General features: G+C 37.3%; 1 protein-coding gene across 3 annotated transcripts in view; it reads right to left on the bottom strand.

The window, feature by feature from the left end:
- Positions 1-24,505, bottom strand: part of LOC105233947 (homeobox protein araucan) — a 141,074-nt gene that overhangs the window by 63,320 nt on the left and 53,249 nt on the right. For all 3 annotated transcript variants that reach the window (XM_049459413.1, XM_049459415.1, XM_049459414.1), the window contains exon 3: positions 23,267-23,388. In XM_049459413.1, coding sequence (XP_049315370.1) covers positions 23,267-23,388 — 122 coding nt within the window. The remainder of the gene's footprint in view (positions 1-23,266; positions 23,389-24,505) is intronic.

The following is a 24,505-nucleotide window of genomic DNA, read 5'->3' as shown; positions in this document are numbered from 1 at the left end:
GTTCCGGTCCGATTTGTAAAAATTTTGATCATGAGGTGGCCTATTTTGAGCGCACTATTTAGGCAAAGTTTTATCCTAATGAAAGGGTTGGTGGTTAATTTGCATATCGGCTCCTATAAAGCCCTCTTCTGTCAGCTTGGGTGTACAATTGAATGTCTCTGACACATTTGGTTACCCGATAAATGGACGTTTAGTATTTTTTAACAAATCTGTTATTTGGGGCATAGGCGGGGTTATAATCCAATTCCATCCATTTTCACACTGTCGGTAGGGGTTCTTATAGGATTTGTCTTAAGGAAAGTTGGTTATTGTAACTTTTATTGTATATATATATATATATATATCGATATATATATATATATTAAACTATTAGAGGGCGAATTTAACTCACTACTTTTCTAAAGGCTTTCACTTGTAATTTTTTTTTACTAACAAGCAGAGAAATGGCGAATCGAAGACAGCTGTTATACATTAAATTTCTCGATCAGCCGCAAGTAATTTGTTGACTGGGTAGACAATTTGGTCACCCTCTACTTACAACTGTGCAAGTTAAATTCAGGCGTATGTTAGTATCTATATCTGAGTGGATGCAGTTTCTCCCCACTGTATGTATGTGTGTTTGTTGGTTCGTTAAAATGCCCAGCTCCATGCAGTTCGTCAGTCTGATCGTGTGCGCATTTGAATTCGCATCTCATTTTCGGTTTATCGCAGACTTTTTGCTCATTTGCACTCACACCAACGTATTAACGCAACGCAAATACACGGCGCCCACGTGCACCCTTTCGCTCGCATTGCTAAGTGGCTGGCACGCAGGTGGCACTGCGAAGGACTATAGCGCGCGGCATGGATAAATGTCCAGGATAGATTTCAATGGCTCGAACTATATATTTACAAGCCGAAACGCACACAAACGTCAGAGCGGCACGCACACATACATGTTCGCCGGTTCATATATCACAAGCACACAACCACACATGTACGCATATATTACCGGCATTTTGAATGGATTCATCGCATTGCAATGGATTTCGCTTCATTCCACATTACTTACACCACTACCACTACATACACAGCTACTTAGTATGTACGTTTGTGGCCACGTATGTCTCGCACACACACCTCGTCCCCCGCTCTCTGGCGGCTCATTTTCCATGGCCGCTGCTTTAAACTCCACATGTGTGCGCACTTTAACGCATGCGTATGTGTGTGTGTGTTTGTGCATTGCGTTGGATGTGTTAAATCTGCTCGCTTGAACGTCGCCAAGCGCTGGAGCAGGCGTTGAGTAATTTAAATTGAAATTTAAATTTTTCCAATGTGGCAAAATAAATGGAGTGTGTTTATTTACATAAAAGCCACGTTAATTCAAACGTAACTTAATGCATTTCAATGTGAAATAAAATGCAGAGAATGAAAATACAACAATAAAAAAATCGTTGAAGAACGGTAAATTCGCCAAAAAGGGCTGCCATGGCACAGGATTGATTTATTATTGTTTTTGAATGTGGCATGCTTTAAAATTAATTCGGCATCCACTAAAGCAGACTAACGGAGTTTAAAATTTAAATATCGGTAAATACCTGCTTAAATTTTCAATGGAATATTAAATTGCTAAGCATTTTTATTGCATAGGAATTGGATGTTAGGAAGTTAAAAAATTTCTGCAGAGGCTGATTCGTATGGGTTTTTCAGAGAAGCTCTTTGAACCTGAAGAGTACTTTTGGCCTGCCTACTCCATTTAAACTGCGCGGCGAACAAAATGGAATTGCTCTATGAGCAAAAAATAGTAGGACTTTGTTTATTATTTTAAAATTGTTAGCTTATTCTTGAAACTCTATGTCGTCCATGTCGTCAATACAGTATGCGATGATGCATTATCGTGGTGCAAAAACCACGAATATGTTCGGGAAAACTACGTATAAGGCTTAAATAGTATTCCTTGTGGAAATTTTCGGAAGGAATTCGTGGTACACCACACCTAGATAATCGCCAATAAGAATACGCTTGATAACATCGTGATAGTCGGAAGACGTTAACTCGATGCTGATTAAAAAAAAATTGAACGACTGTATTTAGTTTTCTTAGACCCAAATGATGTTTTGAAATGATTTTCACTGATCCTTCCGATATTCCAACAATGACGGTAAGATCACTGACTGTTAATCGTCGATTTTCAAGCACCAATTCATTTATTTTTGAACGTGTTTATCACAGTTTGATGTTAATGGCCATCCTGGACATGGTTCATCGTTAACCATCTCTGCACAATTTATACCAATCAAAAATACTTGCTCACGAGAAACAATTATTGCCGAAGGTTTTTTCCAACGTTGTGAACATTTCGGCACAGGAAATTTGATTCCGCTCACAAAATTTAATGAAACTTCTTTGTTGAATAATTTCACTCATTGTAAAAATCGCCGAATGCTCTTTATGAACTTCAGAATGACATGCGCATACTTAACACTTCTGTTTATTTCGATGAGATATTTGGCACAGATGTCACTCGCAGTCATATGAAAATTATACGAAAAATGGGTTTTCGTGCAAAATTTAAATTAAAAGTCTTACTATTTTTTGCTCACAGGTGTACATTTTTTTCGTATATTTGTACAATTTTTTTTATTGTAATGTAAAGCCTAATCTACAAACGTCCAATAGTATGTATATGACGACTGTTTGGTTACAAAGCAAAGAGTTTGTCTGGAGTCCTTTAAATTTAAGCACAAGTTTGTTAAAAACTTTGCACCAAAAATATCTGAGTTTTTTGCAACATGGCGTCGAGAGAAGGAGATAGATTAGATATGCTAAACAACGTAGCTAGGGATCCTACATTTATCCAGCGCATCATTACTGCTGATGGTACGTGGGTTTATGGCTTTGAAATAGTACAACAATCTAGCGAAAAGTGCTACAAAAAAAACTACGCTGGAGGAGCTGAAGAACATCCAAGCCGAGGCTTATGTAGGTAGCAAAGGGTGGCTATCGTTGACTTTTTCTGTGCACAATAGTTAGAGTGCGAATAGTTTTGTTGTATTGTGAGAGTTCATGATGAGGGTGTATGAGTGATCTCAGTTGTTAATTATTTGCTCATCTCTAAGTTGAAGAGTGTAATCAGACTATATGTATATACTGCAAAAGAAAGTGTTGCTCATGACATATTTGCGTTTTCTTGTCTTTTTGTATTGTGATTAAACAATATTTCTAGTTGTGAAACCGGAGTGATTCAAAACAGTGGCTTCATAAGTGTTAAGAAAAATATGCCTCAGCATATTAAACACTGAAGTGCTGATTTGATGAAGTTTATATAAAGGGTGATTTTTTTGAGGTTAGGATTTTCATGCATTAGTATTTGACAGATCACGTGGGATTTCAGACGTGGTGTCAAAGAGAAAGATGCTCAGTATGCTTTGACATTTCATCATGAATAGACTTACTAACGAGCAACGCTTGCAAATCATTGAATTTTATTACCAAAATCAGTGTTCGGTTCGAAAATTTTTTATCGACAAATTTTGTTCAGCGATGAGGCTCATTTCTGGTTGAATGGCTACGTAAATAAGCAAAATTGCCGCATTTGGGGTGAAGAGCAACCAGAAGCCGTTCAAGAACTGCCCATGCATCCCGAAAAATGCACTGTTTGGTGTGGTTTGTACGCTGGTGGAATCATTGGACCGTATTTTTTCAAAGATGCTGTTGGACGCAACGTTACGGTGAATGGCGATCGCTATCGTTCGATGCTAACAAACTTTTTGTTGCCAAAAATGGAAGAACTGAACTTGGTTGACATGTGGTTTCAACAAGATGGCGCTACATGCCACACAGCTCGCGATTCTATGGCCATTTTGAGGGAAAACTTCGGACAACAATTCATCTCAAGAAATGGACCCGTAAGTTGGCCACCAAGATCATGCGATTTAACGCCTTTAGACTATTTTTTGTGGGGCTACGTCAAGTCTAAAGTCTACAGAAATAAGCCAGCAACTATTCCAGCTTTGGAAGACAACATTTCCGAAGAAATTCGGGCTATTCCGGCCGAAATGCTCGAAAAAGTTGCCCAAAATTGGACTTTCCGAATGGACCACCTAAGACGCAGCCGCGGTCAACATTTAAATGAAATTATCTTCAAAAAGTAAATGTCATGAACCAATCTAACGTTTCAAATAAAGAACCGATGAATTTTATGCGTTTTTTTTTTAAAAAAAGTTATCAAGCTCTTAAAAAATCACCCTATATCATAACTGTACTAGCAGAAATGATACACCTCATGCAGAAAGGGTTAGGAGGCTCGAAATTTCGTGACATTTTTTGGGTACAAGAAATTCTATGACTTAGTTGCCATTACTGTCCTCTTTAAGCCATGGGTAGCTCGTATCATTATAGAAAATGAAAGTCTTTCATTGGGTGCCAGATTTTTTTGAACTTTGATCAAAATGGTAAAGGTACATATTTTGAATTTTGGAAAGACAATCAGCTATTGATAAAGTGGCGTTTCGGTGCAGAATTATGTCAAGTAAAGAGACATGGTTACCTCTTATATACACGAGTAAAATCGGTAATTCGCCGAATGTTTGTTGCACGCTAAAAGTCGTCCAAATCTCAGGGAAGCCTAATAATCAACCGGCTTTAGCTTTTCGATTACCGTGAACATGACAAAGCAATTACTAAACAATATTACTTTGGGTTACTGGATCGACTGAGCAACGATATCAAAATTAGGCAATTTAATAGACTTAAGCCTCTTCAGCTCTGCTCCACGCATATTTTTGGGATGACTGAGTAAAACAACGCATTTTCAACTATATCGAAATATAGATGGAAAAGTATAGATTAGAAAAGAAATCAGTATATGAGCTCTACGAAGATATAATTCGAAAGTTATCATTACTTATTGCTATAGAACTTTTTTGCCCTAAACAAGAAAAGTGGGCAAACATAATCAAGGCTCCGTATGACATACGCGCTCCTCAATACCTTATAGAAATTATTAGTTATTTGGAAACAGGCGACTTTTATTCAATACGGATAAAGGCACCAAGAGCTACTTTATATCTAGTGGAGTACCACAAGGTTCAGTTCTAAGCCCCTTCTATGGAACCTAATATTTGATGGGATGCTAAGGAGACACCAATCGAAAGGCGTCAGATTAATTGCATACGCAGACGATCTTATTGTGATAGCAGTGGCTAAACATCTAGAAGACCTCCAGAGTAAATCTAAAGAGTGCATAAACGGTCTGCGCTAATGGTTCTCCTTAATGAGTTTAGAACTGGCTGAACAAAAGACGGAACACTTGATCATAAGTACTAGAAAATTGGAGGAAAGTATATCTCTCACCGCATCAAAGGAGAGTGTGAAACTCATTCACAGCATTCTGTGTTATACGCGACTTCAATATGAACCCAGGCGCTAGACATGAAAGCATATGCCTGACATAAGCACAGATTGATAACGGACATCCATTCATGGATCGACAGACGACATGGGAACCTGGATTTCCACCTAACCCAAATAACATGGGTGCTTTAGAAGCTACCAGTAGAAATTCCAGCACGACATTGGTTCGAATTAGTGTTGAGAGTGCTTTGAAGATTCTGAGAATGTATTCTTTTATTGCTCTCGTATTTTAAGTACAAGAGAAAAAATTTAAAATTACACTCGGTGGTAGTTTTACGATGGAAAAATTTGACGATACGCAAGTCCACTGAGAACTGGAAAGCGGCAGCTTCAATCATGACAAAACTTAGACATATAGAGCAGAATAGACGTCCGTTAGTCTAGAGGAGACTTAAATGCCGTATAATTCCCACGAAGTAATACTCAATCAGGTGGTTCCGTGGGAGAGTTTGGAGTTGGGAGTAGGTTCGGTTTAGCGGATTGAAGTTCCGCACGCTAGTTTTTGATGATTCACCCTACTTTAAAACATAAAAAAGTAAAGTAAACCCTAAACAGGATATATTCAGTTTTAAAATATATACATAAATTACTGCGTGACGTGCTGATTCAATTTAACCATGCCAGTCTGTCAATCTCTCTTTATATAGGCGAACTAGTTTTTTCTCCCCAGGAAGCTTTTCGTTTCTACACACTGATCGGTCACAATTAAGTTCTTATATGGAAAACTTATTTATGGTGGAATGTATTATTATTAATATACATTATAGAGTCTCTTGTTTATAGATTTAGACATGAATCACACACTCATGCAAATAAATAAAACAATAAATGTAACCATAAGCACTTTCAACACAAATTTTACAAAAAGTGCCTATTAATATTTTACACTTAACGGGCAATACTGCCAGCTATTGCATGACGGCAGACTAACTTGGCCATGACCGCAGGCTGGTGTTGCATGCACCTCTGTTTGTGGCACAGTAAACAATTGGACGATAAGCAAATAACTGGGTGAGCCGAGCAATAAAAAGCAAATAACAAGGCAATTCATATTTTTCGCTTAATTGTCAGTTTTTTATTGTTACTGTACTTCGAGGTAGAGAAGTGCGGGTGCAGTGGAAAAAAATACCAACAAAGGTTCGCTGAGGTTTAAAAGCGCACTCACATTGCTTTGGACTATACAAAGTAACAGGAGGTATGGTCTTCTAGTAGTTTCATTCATTTATTGTGAAGAAGCGAGAAGTGAATTGATTATATGTAGTTTAGATTTTGTTCCACCCTAATGTACCTAGTACATAGTACGTATAAATTAAAAATATGTGGAAATTGTAAAACTAATATTTAATAAAAATGTAGACTCGATTAAACTTTGTCTTAGTTATTAACATTTCGTAGTCAAAAGACATGCTTTTAGTGGACGTCAGTGCGTATGATGAATATTATTTAAAAGGTGATTTCCCACATGTTATAACAGCCAGACATAAATTTACTTTAAGCTTAAAGTAAGCACTAAACTTACAAATAAAAAATCTAAGTCGGCAAATAAAACCTAAAAACCGTTGATATAGTGCGAGCTCCATTCGTTTTGTTGCACTAAATGCCTTTGTTGTGCATTTCACGCCATTTTATTGCTGGTGAAAGTTTCAATTTGTGGTCTCCGAATAGTCGGCAACTTTTGCATTTACAATGCCACACATACACAGTTACATCACGCACACATGTGGGGCAGACAGCACGCGCCAGTGATATTTCACTTAGCGGTGGTTGCCAGTGCAAAGCGTCTGGCATTTAAACTAACTATTCTACAACTCTCACACTCAGCACAAAAGGCGAAACAATGGCATTTAAACCCTTTGAAATAAGAAGGTGTTATGCCATATATTCTAAGGCAAAGTGTATTTGGTTATTTGGTGGCTTGAAGAGTTTAATGCCGGTGGAAATTTAAAGAATTTTGTGGAGGTAATTAGTGTACCCAGAAAAGGTTGGTGTGAAATTTCAATAATTTCTTTATCAGTAAATCAGATGGAAGAATTTTTATTACTTGTAATTTAGAAAGCTGGAGTGTTGGAGTGCCTCTTAATTCGCAGAACAATGTCAATGTCGTCGTATATTTCGTAGAGTTCATCGTTCCATCATTAATAGAATTATCTCTAGATATAGCGCATATATGTATATGCACAGGCCACAAAGAAATTCCGAGAAACGAAAGAACTGATGAGATTGTCAAAAGTGCTGACCGTCTGACTATCGAACAAGTACGAGGAATAAGAAGCCACAAAAGGCGATATTCAATGAAACCTACGAAAGGGCTGACAGACTGAACAGGGCGTGATGGAGTTTCCTAAGGACATACAGTTTCGCCAAGATCATGTGCAAAACCTTCGAAGGAAAACATGTACGCTTTCTAATCACACAGTCTAGAAAGTACTCCAGTTCGGTTGTTAACCCAGTTAAAAGCCCCAAACTACTGGCATCATATGTGAGCCGCATGGGTATAAATAATTATGATACATGCAGAAAGTGAAGAGAAGTAGGCATGAGAGAGACGCTGGAACACCTCCTACGATTTTGTTCAATCTTATACTATAGATCTCATCTCGTCTTACGACAAATACTTCAACTCAAATTAAACTAAGATCCCAACAGGAATAACTAAGGACCAGTAGTTCAATGTATGTTGTGACAACCGGCCAGTATAGCCTAACATAACCAAGTTCAGTCTAGGATTTTCAAAAATACAGATTATTATTTGTTGGCTAAAAGTATGATTCTGAAATTTTTTTATTTTTGTATGAGATAAACTTGAAATAGAGAAATTCGATTCTTTCTTAAACCTTTGTTTTTAGGTTTATTACTTCTTTTAGACTACCGCCACAGTAATAAGAACGCTGAAGAGATGTGTCAAATCATAGATGACTTTTACAAAAGTTGATACATGTGATTGAAAAATACAGGTGTTATTCATTTACTAAAACAAAACCAAGACTTACCGAGTCTGGCGAAAATTTATCTACTTTCTAAAAAAAAACTACTTTATATATGCATTGTGATCAGCTCTGGCTTACGATGGTCTCCAAACAAACTAAACCACATGTAGATATGCATTTGTGTGCATTTATCCTTTGCTGCCAACACACTAAGCTATATACCACCAAAGTAAGCCATAAATATTTACATTCGCAGCAATCTTATGCACGAATACACTGGTAGCCACTTGTGCAGGCAACATTCAGCTTATGAGCATAACACTTACTTATGATATTGTAGCAGCAGGGCAAAAAGGGACTGCAAAGTAGAATGTGCGACACAAGCGTTGATATAAACAACTTAAAGTGGCTATAAAGAGGCTAACAAAGTGAAGAGAAACAAATAAGGAAAGGCTAAGTTCGGGTTAAACCGAATATTCTATGCTTTTGTAAGTTGAAAACTTGTAAATGGCCAAGTTTCATTAAAATATCACGAATTTTGACCAACCTGAATGGTTTATTGAGGACGCGCTGATTGCATTAATTTTGACATTGCTCAAGTACATCGGATAACTTAATTCGAAGCAATTTTATATATAAATAATACTCACCGACCTACACATGCTGCACAAAACTTAGAATAACGAAAATCAGTGTAAATAGTAGATGGGATTTGAAGGCAGTATTTACTAAATTTTTATCTAATTTAAACAAGACCGAATACAATTAACAAACCACGGACTAGTAAAATGCTCCTCAGCTTTCATCAAGGTTCTTCATATACTACAATCATATGGAATAAAGTCAGCCGGGTGTTCGAAAATCCTGATAATAGTTATATAAGGGTCAGTTCAAGTTTTGGCTTAATATTGTCTATTTTAAGCACAAATATACTCTGCTATAAGTAAAACACGCTCTCAATATTATATTAAGATAACTAACATATTAACCGGTATATTTGGTATAGAGACAGCCGGAAATTCGAAAATCTTTATTTTAGATACATCTTGGCTAAAGGAAGTATTAATTCCATTTTTGATGCACAGACATACTATTAGAATTGGATTTTTTTTCGGTATTCCAATTAGGTATACAAGTATATTAGGGTGCTTAAAAAAAACTTTTTTTTCGTTTGGTACTCGGAAAAATAGGTTCCTAGACACCTTTAAGAAAGCATCTCCAAATATAAGTTCTTAATTGTAACGAGAAGTTCCTCCTAGATACAGTTTTTTTATTTTTTCTTATTATCAGATAGAAAAAATTTATATCTCGCTTCCAACTACTTGAAAAAATATCTTGTTCCTTAGATTTTGTAGGAAATTGAATGCTCTACAAAAAGGGCTCGTATGATTTTTTCGTAAACCCAACCGTTTAAAAGATATTAACAGTTAAAGTTTGATTATTTTTGGGAACATTTTTCATTTCTTATTAATTTTATAACTCAATGAAAACAAGTAAGGAAGGGCTACGTTCGGGTGTCACCGAACATTTTATACTCTCGCACGATAAAGTGATAATCGAGATTTCATTATCCGTCATTTACATATTTTTTATTTTGCTGTAAAATTAATTAGAATTAAATTCTGAGAGATTTTACCGATATTTTCGGTGAAAAAATTAGGTTAGGTTAGGTTGGGCACTGAGTTCTTCGTGTTCGATATCAGGGACCTTGAAAAGTTATAGTCCGATCACAACAATTTTTCCACAAAGGATACCTCAGCTCAAGTACCGTATTTGTGTAAAGTTTTATTCCGCTATCATCATTGGTTCCTAATGTGTATACTCGTATTATACAGAGAAGGCATCAGATGGAATTCAAAATAGCGTTATATTGGAAGAAGGCGTGGTTGTGAACCAATTTCGCCCATATTTAGTATATGTCATGAGGGTGTTAAAATAATATTATATACCGAATTTCATTGAAATCGGTCAAGTATTTCCTGAGTTATGGTTTTTGGTCCATAAGTGGGCGAAGCCACGCCCATTTTTAATTTTTAAAAAAAGCCTGGGTGCAGCTTCCTTCTGCCATTTCTCACGTAAAATTTAGTGTTTCTGACGTTTTTTGTTAGTCGGTTAACGCACTTTTAGTGATTTTCAACATAACCTTTGTATGGGTGGTGGGCGTGGTTATTATTCGATTTCTTCCATTTTTGAACTGTATAGGGAAATGCCTGAAGTAAACGGCTCTATAGAGTTTGGTTGACATAGCTATAGTAGTTTCCGAGATATGTACAAAAAACTTAGTAGGGGGGCGGGGCCACGCCCACTTTTCCAAAAAAAAATTACGTCCAAATATGCTCCTCCCTAATGCGATCCTTTGTGGCTTTTTAATATCTTCATTTATGGCTTAGTTATGACACTTTATAGGTTTTCGGTTTCCGCCATTTTGTGGGCGTGGCAGTGGACCGATTTTGCCCATCTTCGAACTTAACCTTCTTATGGAGCCAAGAAATACGTGTACCAAGTTTCATCATGATATCTCAATTTTTACTCAAGTTACAGCTTGCACAGACGGACGGACAGACGGACGGACGGACAGACAGACATCCGGATTTCACCTCTACTCGTCACCCTGATCACTTTGGTATATATAACCCTATATCTGACTCTTTTAGTTTTAGGACTTACAAACAACCGTTATGTGAACAAAACTATAATACTCTCTTTAGCAACTTTGTTGCGAGAGTATAAAAATCATTATGAATGATGAAATCATTGAATCACCCTAAAGTATATCTCATTGACAGATATTTTCTATCAAAAATCAGCTATAGGCACTACATTTATAGGGTATTGTACAGTTTTATATCGATTTGGACATTTTTTAGTCATAAGGTGACAAAAGCCTTATTCGTGATAAGTTTTATCGCGTTTTATTAATTGCTTCTTGGATTTAATACCGGCAAGTGAAAGAATCAAAAGGAATTTATAATTATTTTATATAGAAAGTAGGCGTGATTGTTCGCCAACTTCAACCATATTCACGAATATTAAAGTAATGTCATATGCAGAATTTGGTTGATATCGGCCGAGCTGCTGCCGAGATATGTGATTTCACATAAAAGAGGGTGGTGCCACGCCCATTGTTAAATTTTTACCCTTTTTCTTATAAAGCTATCTAATACCATGTCGATGGTAACATTTAATGTCTCTGGAACTTTTAGTAGTTAGAGGGCGGGCCATGCCCATTATTTCAAAATTTTGACCCCACAAGTGCCCCTTGTCACTTCGATACCCTGCTGCATCAATAAGAGTTTTAAAATCTAATTAAGTGCTTGGACAATTTAAGGGTTTGCGGGCAGACAAAGTGAGTCACTCGGACTTCAACTTGTCTCATCATGCTTATAATTTTCATATATAACTGTAACCTTGTGTATCTCGATTAGTTACCAGACATACTAAAAGTATACTAGAGCAACTCTGCTTTAACGAGAGCAGTTTTGCCAAGATGAGGAGCAAATTACAATAAAAAGTTGTAAGATCCAAAGGAAGTTAATAATCTGGAAGGTTTCAAAAACATTGTTCATAAATGAAATAGTTTACAGAGTACCGACATCAGCTGATATTTATTTGAAGTAACAACAATCGTCGAATGTATATTCTCTTGTTGTTTTGTTGTTGCTATTATAGCTGTACACTTTGGTGGCACTAGCTCAGTAGGTACAGTCTAACCAAAGATTGATGGTGTATATGAGCAAGTTGAGTAGCATAGATATACCAGTGTCGTCGCCGGCTTTTGTACCAAAACCACAACAACAACGACGCTGCAATAGCAATACTAAACAAAAGCAAAAGCAACAACAACACAAAAGTCGACAAAAAGGCACATGCTTAGACGCTAATACAACAATAATAGAAACACACAACATTTGGCCAACGGCAAGAAAATTTAGATGACTACAACAACAACAATAGCAGCAATAACAACTACTTTGCATGGATATGTGAGCAACATTTACCACATGTAGTTACATCACATATCACGTATCTGCAACATCAAATTTAAAACAAAGCCGACAGGCGCTACCAACACCAACAACAAGGATAACCAACAAGGATTACGACACCGGTAGGCAAGAGTTGTGCAGGCAATGTAAGCAACTCGCCGCCATCGCTGTTGCATGCACATTATGTATCGCCTTATGTTGTTAGACCGCCACTTACTGGCACACACACATATATATCCACACTTTCACATCACAAAACTTCAATTTGCATATATGTAGTTGTGTTACATCCTTTTATTCCTGGAATCGCTTGCAATATGCCTGAGTGTCCTTCCTATATGCGCTGCATTTATTTTGTTGGTAAGTAATTTTCGTATATACAAGTCCATACAAAGGACTGTCACAAGCGCGTGAGCTTTGTTTGGGCGTTGATGGTGTGCGGTGCACGTTGGCAGATTTCGTTCTCAGCACAGCTTCTATGAACAAATCCACAATCATCGCAACGTTGCAACACACACATCAGCTCGTCTTGACAGCCGGGACAAGCCGCCACGACAAACCGCCGGCACATTGTGGTGTCGAGGCTCTAGCATACTTTTCACTCAACTCCACTCAGCTCGGCTGAAATCCGGCTGCCACTAGCTGCATATATGCAGACAGCCATAGCAGACACTAAAGCAGACAACGGGATGAGCCGTTGAGTAGATCAACAATGCATAGACAGTTGCCACAATTTGCACTGAGTGTGGAGGTGGGATGGGTCTCAATGTGAAGTTGGTTACAGGCTGTTTTCCGTGGAAAGTTTACACATGTTAATAATTATACACATATGTACGCAGTTGTTTACATACATATAATACTATATTCTGTAACAAAATGATGCTAACAACGGTTAAAAAAAAATCGAAAGCATTATGAGAGGATACTAGTTTCGTATAAGAAGGCTGGTATCCTTTTTTAAAAGACGCACCTAGTGTAAAATTAAAAAAAATCGATTATCTTTATAACGACCTACCAGTTCTTTAATACAAAAAAAAAGTCGATTTTTGCAAGCCAAAAATTGCATATTTTGTGAAAAATTCAACTAACCACCAGCAATGGAGAAGGCCTCCTGTATACGAGTATGTTTCCTTTGCAACAGTGGAGGACGTTTTTCTAAAGCCACTCTCTACTGTTAGATTCCAACATAAATAAACATGAATAATCCAGCAAAGAAATTTCTTCAATAATAAGCAAAAAAATGTAAAAAATACTTCTTCTTCTTTACTGGCGTAGGCACCGCTTACGCGATTATAGCCGAGTTAACAACAGCGCGCCAGTCGTTTCTTCTTTTCGCTACGTGGCGCCAATTGGATATCCCAAGCGAAGCCAGGTTCTTCTCCGCTTGGTCCTTCCAATGGAGTAGAGGTCTTCCTCTTCCTCTACTACTGTGGGCAAAAAATTGTAGAACTGTCAGTGGCATCTGTGCCAAATCTCACATTAAACTAATCATTAGTATTTAGTAAACGCTTGTCTTCCTGAAGTACACAAAATATTTTCAGCGATTCTTGCCATGATTGAAATTAGTCAACAAAGAAGTTTCATTAAATTTTGTGAGCGGAATCAAATTGCTGGTGCCAATACCTTCAGATTGTTGGAATAGACCTTTGGTGATAATTTTTTGTCGCAAGCAGGTGTTTTTGATTAATATATATCATTCAAAGAGAGTCGAGAACGCGTTGACGATGAACCACTTCCAGGAACAACATCAACTGATGAACGAACGTCAATAAAATATAGGAATTTGTGCTTGAAAATCGACGTTTAATAGTCAGAGATCTCACTGGCATCATCAAAATATAGGACGAATCAGTGAAGACCATATTAAAAGATAATTTGGGCCTACGAAAAGTGAAAACACGATTGATTCCAAAATTACTAAATTTATTTGAAAAACGGCGTCACCTTAACTTCTCTGAAGCAATGTTTTCCGACTAACAGGTTGTCATAAAACGCATTATTACTGGTGATAAGTCTTGGATCTATACTTATGACACACAAACCCGGGAACTATCGGCCGAATATCGTGGCAAACGTGAGCCGAAACCGAAAAACAACGTCAAAGCAGTTCAAAAATTTATGTCGACCGTTGTATTCGATTAAAGAGGTGTGTTGCACTGCGATCTCCTTCCGACCGGCCAAACTGTCAACAAGGAATATTATTTAAGTGTCATGCGTCGGGTGCGCGAAGCTTTTCGTAGAAAGAGGCCAGAATTATGGGCCGACAACTCTTAGTTTTTGCACCATGACAATCCACCGTCGCATAGTGAATTGTTTCTGTGTAAATTTTTCGGCAAATTTTCAATAAACATTGGCCACAAGCACCGTATTCGTCTGATTTAGCCCCGTGTGACTTCTGGCCTCTCAGCAAACTCAAACGACCGCTTTGGAGAAACCGTTTTGAGACAATTCAATACATTAAACGTGAATCGCTAGGCGGATTGAGGCCTATTTCGGAAATTGACTTGAACAACTGATACGAGGATTGGAAAAAAAGTTGACACAAGTGTATAGGTGCCAAGGGAGACTACTTTTGGGGGGACGACATTGATTTTAAAGAATAAATTAAGAATTTTAAGATTATGAACAAAGTCATACTATATTTTGCTCATAGCAGTATACTGTAGTATAAGATATTTGCCCAGAATCGTTTCTAACTGCTCGGTAGCCAGCTAAAGAAACATAATAAATTATTACGCATAGTATTTTAATCAAAAGAAAATTTTTTATGAAGAAACAAGTATTTGCTGTAGTTGGAATAGTTTTACTTAAGGCTATTGAATTGCATTTAATCCTGTAAAGCGTACGCATTACCAGCCGATAGACAAACCAAACGCATTAAATTCGACATCAAAGCACATAAAAGGATTTAACTTAGAGCGTTGCGTGGTGAAAGAAATGCGTGAATTTAAAAACATAAAATAGCATACACACATACATATGTACATGCGCTTAAGCGGCGACTATGAATAGCGTACAATTTAATTGAAACACTTTTTCACAATTAAAGAATTGCAGTGCATAAAAAAGTAGATGGAATGACAGACAGACAACAGCGCAGCACTATATTAACGCAACGGATTAAATGGCGAATGGTGAATGGTGAGGTGAAAAAAAATTACAAAAATCGATATATGCAAATGCGGGCAGGCATTGTTGTTAACATTTAAATAAAAACCAACTGCACTACTTACAACAACAACAACAGCAATAACAAATTGTAATGTGATGCAACTGATGTCAGTGAACGACGTTGGAGTGGGCTAAAGGCGGCGTGCAAGACGTAACGGGAGTGCTCGTGCAAACGCAAAAAAGCCGAATGCAAAAGTATTTCAGAAAAAACTGCACGACAGCTGATTAAGTAAGCCGCCAATGGTAGCAATAACAATTGCAACAAACAATTTAAATGACAATAATAGTTAACCGGAGTGTAAGTATGTATGTGTGTGTGTGGCAGAGCAACAACAACAGTGTAACAGCAACAACAAACGCACAGGATGACACCGAATGAGCCGACAACAGTATCAACAGTATCCTGTTGTCAAGCGCTTGTCTTCTGCGCTTTACTACGACGCTGCATACTTGTTTACGCACACACACACACATATTTACATATAGTTTCATATATGTATTGTTTGTTGTATACATATGTAAATTACAAATGAGTGTTTACATGCGCCTGTGCGTCCATAAAGCCCCAGCCGCATGACAGACTGACACTTTAACAAATCCCAACAACAACAAACACGGCTGCGGGTGAAATCCATTTTGTGTCAAAGTACAGTTACAAACGCAAAGATGGAGCAGTAGTGCTGTGGGCTGATGTTGTTGCCGTTACCTTTGTGTGTCTGCATGCAGTGTTCTATTGTGTGCCATGGGGCAGTTTGGCAAATTTTGTTGGCTTGTCCATGCGTCGGTGTGATGAGTACAAATCAAAATGGCCGCCCGCAATGCAATGTAAGTGCTTTTATGAACTTTAATGCATAGCGCTACACAAATGTTTTACTTATATCGTGCAATTTATGTACATATGTATGTACTTATGTACATACAGACATTGACAATTGGGTAAAAGCGTTCACTTTGGCTTTTCAGTGTGTGACATATTTGGAGCACGTGATATAATTTAGCAAATATCAACTAAATGAAAAAAAACTTTATTAATTTAGACGCTTAAATTTAGTTTAAATGTTTGGAGAGCATCAAACCAGCTGCTTCAGGTGGTGAATATACAAGTACATATCTCCAGTGAATTATGGAATTGCTGTTTGTGTGGCATAAATTGAGTGTTACGTTTTATGAGGGTGAGGGGAAGGTCGAAATACTTGATATATAACAAATATAAAAGAGCTTAAGTCGAATTAAATGTATTTTAAACAATTTTAATAATTTTATTCGAGACACGCTGTAATACTTTCTCATAGCACCATAGTAACCGCATTTAAACAAACACAAATAAATAAAATGAAATCACCTTTATTGTAAAACGAATTTAACAACATAAAATTATTATTTTGTACAATGGATTTGTCGCTTGAGTGTTTAAACTATTTTCAAATTTAGTAAAATGGCCATAAATGAGTAAATATAAGGTAAATAAACTATTAGTTCGTAATCCTAACATTTTGTAATTCGTGGATGATTTAATTTAAGACACGCTGTAATACTTTCTTGCAGCGTCATAGTAACCGCATTTAAACAAACACAAATAAATAAAATGAAATCACCTTTATTGTAGAATGAATTTAGACAACTTAAACATATTTTACTCATAACAACATAAAATTATTATTTTGTACAATAGATTTGTCGCTTGAGTAGCAGGTTTAAACTATTTTCAAATTTAGTAAAATGGCCATAAAGAGTAAATATAAGGTAAATAAACTATTAGTTCGTAATCCTAACATTTTGTAATTCGTGGATTAATTCATTTGATTTTATGCAACAGAAATTTCAATTCGTTCTATTCGTTGACATTTCTTCCTGGTTTTATTAAATCATGATATTATTTTTACATACATTCTTCAAACACGACGTGCTGTGAATTGCAGCAACCACGGTGGATCGATAATAGTGCAGAGTTTTCAGCTTTATCACGGAAAAATCATTTTTAAAGCAATTATCCTGGTTACCAGAGTTCAATCAAATGTCAAAGGTTAATAAAACTTTTATATACAACTAATGAAACTATAACGCAATTGTTGCGATTTGTCAGTAGATGACGTAACTTGGTTTTTCTTCTATTGTTCCGATATACCGAACATGCATTGGATAGCTACTGGCCTTGAGCGTCTGTTTACAACCTAATCTTCTTTTCAATGAAATATTATACAAATTTGAGCCAGAAAAGCGAAATTTCTTCTTTATTACTTTGATGTGTTTCATAGCTGCCGAATACAATCAAAAGCAAGGAATGACAAATGAATTGAAGTAATGAGATGTTGGAAGACGATTTTACTAGCCAGAAATGTTGCTTGAACGCCATAAAAAAGTCGTTTGACTGATAACAGAAACTGGAAATAAGATTTGTTAGAAAAACGTTTATACATAAGTAGTGTGTGGAAGTTGGGGGTAGTATAGACCCGATTGTAATTATTTTTGGCCACACCACATACAATAAACATGCCACATACTAATAAAATATGCGCTGGGTTTCATTAATGTACCTCACGTACCATCACCAATCATATGGAGTGAAATCAGCCGGATGTTCGATAATCCTGATATCAGTTATATTAGAGATAGATCAAGTTTTCGCACGTTTTTATTTATTTTAGACACAAAGCTAAACTGTTAATCGTAAAACGTGCTTTGTGCTATGTGGTATAAATTCACACGAAGATTCGCATGGAAACAAGGAATTACCAAAATACCCCTGAAATTTGCCACCAAACACGAGATAACAACTTTTCATCATGACAACTCTAAACCCGATGCTAGAAGAAGAAAATAGCCGCTGGGAAGATTTGACTTATGTATATAGACTAACAGTATTTATTACATTATAACCAAGTCCAAACACACTTTCCACATCAGCGCTGCATATGTCAAAGCCTCTAAGTCGATCCGAAAATCAAGGTTCTACTCTAGAAATTGATCTAAGCCAGCACAATGCAGCATCTGAAAATAGTAACTCAAGTGATGAAGCGTCAATTTCAAAAGAACCACACTTTTTGGCACAAATTGATTTAAATGGAAATGTTTTGGGAACGTTTTAAAAGATTGTCTAAAAAACCATAAACCGGAAAAGTGCATACACAGACTCTCATCTGGACTTCTCTCTGGCAAATTTGAGTGGCGAACAAGACAATAGGTGTCATAGGACATTTAATTAATGGAGAAGCGCTACAAAGAGAATTGAAGCGCAAGAATGTTAGGAGATTATTAATGAAGACTTAAAAAGACGGAGTCTTTTCCAGCCGTATGTAGAAGTTCACGCAAATGAAGAAAGTTCCTTTAGGGGCAATTAATCGGCTCGATTCTTTTACATATTGCTCAAGCAGCTCACGGCTTCCGGTCTTATACCAAACAACGTGTGGGTAGCAAAAAACTTCCGTCTGAAACCTGCCATGTAAAAAACGGCCACCAATAAAAGGATGAAAACAGCCTCGGATGAGAGACCTCTCTTTTGTTAACGATCTCCGCAAACGCATTAAGGATTGCGATTTAAAGGGAATGTCCTAATTCTTAAATGGATAGGTGCTGCTGCCTAGCTGGTAATGACCATGTAGAGAAGGCTATACGAGTACTTGGGCTCTGCAATTGCTGTTAAACAGCGAAAAGGAAGAACGACTGGCGCGCTGTTGTAAATTCGGCTATAACCGCATAAGCGGTGTCTACGCCAATAAAGAAGAAAAAACACCTTCCTGAAGCCAAATATAAACAAAAAATATAAGTATAGTTTCTATATTATGCATTAATTTATCTACATGGATGTTCGTCCTTTTTAAGAAAATATATGGTTTGTTGTCACCAGAAAAAATTACGTATCAATATTTTTCCATCCACATACTAATGTTTAGTGCATTCAAAATTTAATATCAATTCTCATATGATACGAAAAAAATTAAAAGCTTGTTAACCAGTGTTGTTAATTCATCGCTTTGTTATTGTAAATTTGGTTAAAATTAAGAATTAATTGTGAAATGATTGTGAGACCTTTCAATTCATTTCAGTTTTGTTTACAGAGTCGCAATCTTATTAGAAGTACTGCCAATATTTCTAAAACTGGAGTATTTGCTTCAAATATTATGTTGAATGTAAATCATATGACCACAAAAAATGCATATAGTTGGGCGAAATCAGAAAACCAATTGTCACGAAATTATTATTTGACATAAATAGGCTTTCCATAAGTTTAAAATATGTTAAGTATGTAAATTTCGCCATTTGGCTTAAAGACTTTTCCGATCGCAGCGCTTCTACCAACTATAAAAATCTTTTTCTGAGGATGTGAAATTTCTTTGAAATATTCAATTAATTTTAATGTCTTTAATCCGTTATAAAAAGATCTTCCTTATTTAAAAAATAACAAATTTAAAATATAAATAACATATTGCATTTAAAACAAAAGTCACAATTTCCACAACTAACTTCTAAAATAAGCTTTTTAGTACAATCTAAAACGAATTTAACGAAATAAAAAATGGCAATTTAAGGCACAATACCCTCCGGCGACGGAGTGAAAAAAACTTTAAACTTTTCAGTACAGCCGGCTGTGCGTGCGCTCACCACTCATACATTTCATTGTCTCAGGGCAGCACACAATGGGCCGCGCCACTTGTGACTCGCACACTGACTTTGCAAAGCCAAACGTGTTTTCGTGTCTGCTGTCGCTGCTCGGCAAACTTCGCAAGCTGGCCACTTTTGCTTTCTTGGCTTTTGTTGGCTGCCAACCGCTCGCTCGCCGGCTGCGTCTGGCAAAGTTTCAATTGCTGACGCTCTTGTGCTTCGCTTTAGACGCCGCTTGTGTGCTGACTTTTCGGTCAAAAGCATCGAAGGGCAGCGCGGCGTGAGAGGCAGCCAGTTGCCACACGCATTTTTAAGTGCGCCCGCCTGCCAAAATTACAACGCAACAAATAAACAACAAAACCCGAAAGTCAGGCAAGCAGTCAACCAAGATAGGCGAGCGTGTGTGTGCCACTATAAGTTCATCATACGCCACGACGCTCGGCTCATCGTGTGGGGAAACTATTCAGCTTGCAGCTGCCGCAGCGCAGGCATAGCGCAGCACAGCAGGCGTTTTTAAAGTAACCGGAAGCGGTGTGGCACGGCTGCTGAAAACTTGGCAGCTTCTGAGCGCTGTGGCATGAGTTGGCGCGCTTGGCCCAGATGGAATTATCTCACGTCTCGATTTTCGCTTTTTATTGCAGCGAGTTCACAAGTTCGGAATTTCGCTAACAATTTAAGAACTTACTCTGCGCACACACCATACACATACACACACTTATAGCGAATAAAATGTATGTATTATGTATTGATGTGTAGACAAGCAAGCTGTAAAAAACATTATAATGCTTGTACTTGTTGGCTTTTATGAGCGACGGACTTGTATCGACTGCTGGTGGTGTGGGGGTATGCATAGGTATGCGCGTTTGTGCGCGGTTCAAAGTTCGATTCACACTATATATTGTGGGGATTAGAAATTAATTTAACATTCTGTTCTTCGTTCATGATGAATGAAGGGAAGAAGTACGCATACTTCGCGAAGACTTCGCCAAGATTGCTGTGCAGATTTTTACTTCAAGTCTATTTAAGTATCAACGAAATAAGGGCTTAACGCAGATTTCAGGTAGTCACGGTTATTTGTGGAATTTGTCGAAGATTTATTTGCTGTTAATTTACACTGACTTTGCTTCGAAGTGGTGGGAAGGAAAAATACCTTGAATTTTAATTCTGCCAGCGGAAAGGAAATCTCAGGTCTCACTCTAAGGAAATAGTGATTTTATGCATTTAATTGCTACTAAAGGTTCAGTTATGGTACTACGAGTATAACAGCATAGACACAAGATCAAATATGATGCGAACTGGTTCATATACTCGTACTACATACGCAAATCGCATCGAATCGGTAAAAATTACTAGATTAGTACTTATACCATCATTTGTATGTCCCTTCGTGATAGTCCGAGTCAAATTTGATCGTTAGTATGTATATCGCTCAAGATCCATAAACGCAGAGCCAGTGTAGCATGTACGGCTGTTATGAAGATTTTTCGAAAAGTGCAGTTAGACTCTCCTTTTATTAGTTATAGTCTGAGTAATGCAAAGGTTGGTTCGTCTCCGCATGCTGCAGCCTGAGTAATGCTAAATGACTTGCAGCCACCACGGCCTTCTAGGATTCCTACGAATCATGGATCCCCTGACCAACACAGATCGTGCTTAGGATGTCTTATTTGGACTTGCTTGAAACCTGGGCTGGTGATCGAATTATTCTGATATCTCAGTATTTGGGGATGACACTCTACAGAAATTGTTGAAAGGTTGTCTCCGTCCTAAAATCTAGGCAGGCCACAGAAAATTTTCCCTTCCCTTCAGCACGGAGTTAATATGTTAGTTCATAGTTGAGGTGACTCCCTCTTCACGACTGTCTACACTGAAGGCACAGCCTCATAAGGACTTGCATCAATTCTCTACTAGATCTCGTCATTAAGATAACATTGAGACCATGAAATGAGACTACCTTTCTGAACGGTGGATAAAGGCTTTTAGTGGGGACCCAACAAATATGGAAAACGAACTAGATAACCCACAAAGTAGGTGCGGAAAGGATGGTTGGACCTTCTCCAAAACGGGGAATGACTTGGGCGGGCTTATCTAGAAAGACTCTCTAAGGAATCCATTTTCCACAGCTCTGAAAATGACGAAATCGGCACACAACCACGCCCACTTCAAATAGAATACCAACATTATCGGCCATCTGGAGACCCAGCATTCATTATTGAATAATATTCGACCGAATAGACCACCTTGAGCACCCCGTAAAGAAAATATAGCAGACGTAGTTGAGAGTATACACGAAGACCGCGGAGAGTCAATTCGGCGCCGTTCGTAGCAACTCGGACTGACGTATGGAACGACATGGACTTCGACTTTTACGTAGAGATCTTAAATTGAAAGCATATAAAATACAGTTTGAGCAAAACTTGAAACCGCTCGACAAAGTGACATCACTTCGCTCTAAGGGCTCTTGAAAAGTTCCAAGAACAACCGGTGCACGTGAAATTATCGGTCCATATTTCTTTAAAAATGATACCGGTGCGAACGTAACCGTCAATGGCGACCATAATCGCGCAATGAGTATCGACTACTTGATAACTGAAATTAAAGCTCACAATTTTGGTTTCAACAAGATGGCGCCGCTTCTCACACATCGCATCAATCAATGGATTTATTGAGAGAACACTTCGGTGAGAAGATAATTCCAAGCTTTGCGCCGGTTGATTGTTCATCAATATCGTGTGATATCAAACCATTAGACTTTTTCCTATAGGGCTACGTAAAGTCTAAAACCTATGCGGACCATCTCCCTCCGATTCAGGCCTTGGAGCCAACCATCATGAGTGTCATTCACCAGTTACCAGTCGGATGGCTCGACGAGTCATCAAAAATTGAACACAACGGATGGACCATCTGAGACGTAGCCGTGGCCATAATTGAAGGAGATAATTCTCAAAAAATAAATGCCAAAGATGTTCTTTCGAAAGGCAATAAACATTCCCCATTAGCTTTGAAGTCTCTGTGGTTTTATATTATTATTTTCTCTCCTCTATTATTAATTTGGAATGAAGTTTCGGGAAACATCCTTTGCTTTACATTACCTCAACTCGAGAAACCGAACCGAAAATTGGTTCCACTCAAATTCAGATATTTTGTGTGTTTTATTATTATTTACAGTTTACTGTTATCTCTTGCACTTACCCATACGCACCGAATGTTGGATCGTACGTATAGTAACCGGTTGAAGGTGGCAACCCCGTCGAAGTCCAAGTTGTCACCTCACTACCGTTACAACTGCCATCCTTCAAAGTAAAAGGCGTACTCTGAAAAAAATAAAATTACAAAAAAAATATTAAAATCCACAAAAATAATTTAATTTCACAAACATCAATGCTTTATTAAATGTGAATAAACTTAATGAATTGAAGATCTACAACTTAGTAAATAAATACATGCATTTGTACATACAATTATCTAACAGAATATAGAAATGGGTTAGCTTTCAGTTGGCAAACAGCTGGCGAAGTGAATAATTTTGCATTTAATTGCTACAGAATTTTGTCAACCAAACTGCCGACACTGAGGCGGCCGGAGCCGAGCTGAGCTGTGCTGTGAACTCAAGTTCATTTCAACATTTCATGCAGCAAGTGCTGTAGGCAATCGTCTGAAATTCAAATTCGAATAGAAAAAGAGTTGATTAAGACTATGTCGGTTTGTATGTGTATGTGTGGCAGGCAGGCAGTTGTCGCATATTTGAAGAAATTTACTTTTAAGAAAATTTGCATAACAGCATTTGTACAACAGCTGGCGTTTCATTAGGCAGTGAAGTTGTTAAAATATTTAAATGAAATTCCAAATGACAAACACGGAAAGAAAAACTTTTTTTTGAAAAGCATTTAGAGAACAATGGCAAATATATAATAGTAGATGAAGTAAGAATAATAACAATTAGATAAACAAGTAAGCAATGATGAAGATGAAAGTGGTATTGCCTGAGCAGTATAAATGGAAGTTTGTTTTGACAAATAGGGAGTCGATATAATATTAGAAAAAAAAGTGATAATATGCTGTTATTGAAACTCGAAACTAATCTTCAGGATTTTTGAGATCACTAAAATAATACTTGAGTTCACTTTGTATGTTACTGTTAAACAAAATGATCAGAAATGAGGCGGGTTCTGGGCTTAAACTATCAGATAAATACTCTGGTATTAAAGAAAATGATCTGCGAATATTTAATAAATGTGAAAATTGTTTTTTTTTTTAAGAAGTGCTGCCCAATTGTTTAACTCACGTCCAGCACGCAGTGAAGAAAATATAGCAGTCGTAGCTGAGAGTGAATACGAAGACCGCGAAGAGTCGATGCGGCGTCGTTCGCTGCAACTCGGACTGACGTATGGAACGACTTGGCGCATTATACGTCGTGATCTTTAATTGAAA

This window comes from Bactrocera dorsalis, chromosome 5 (genome assembly GCF_023373825.1).
Source record: "Bactrocera dorsalis isolate Fly_Bdor chromosome 5, ASM2337382v1, whole genome shotgun sequence".
Classification (NCBI taxonomy): domain Eukaryota; kingdom Metazoa; phylum Arthropoda; class Insecta; order Diptera; family Tephritidae; genus Bactrocera; species Bactrocera dorsalis.
Note: the sequence above shows the minus strand (reverse complement) of the source record. Positions and strands in the feature narration are given on the sequence as shown.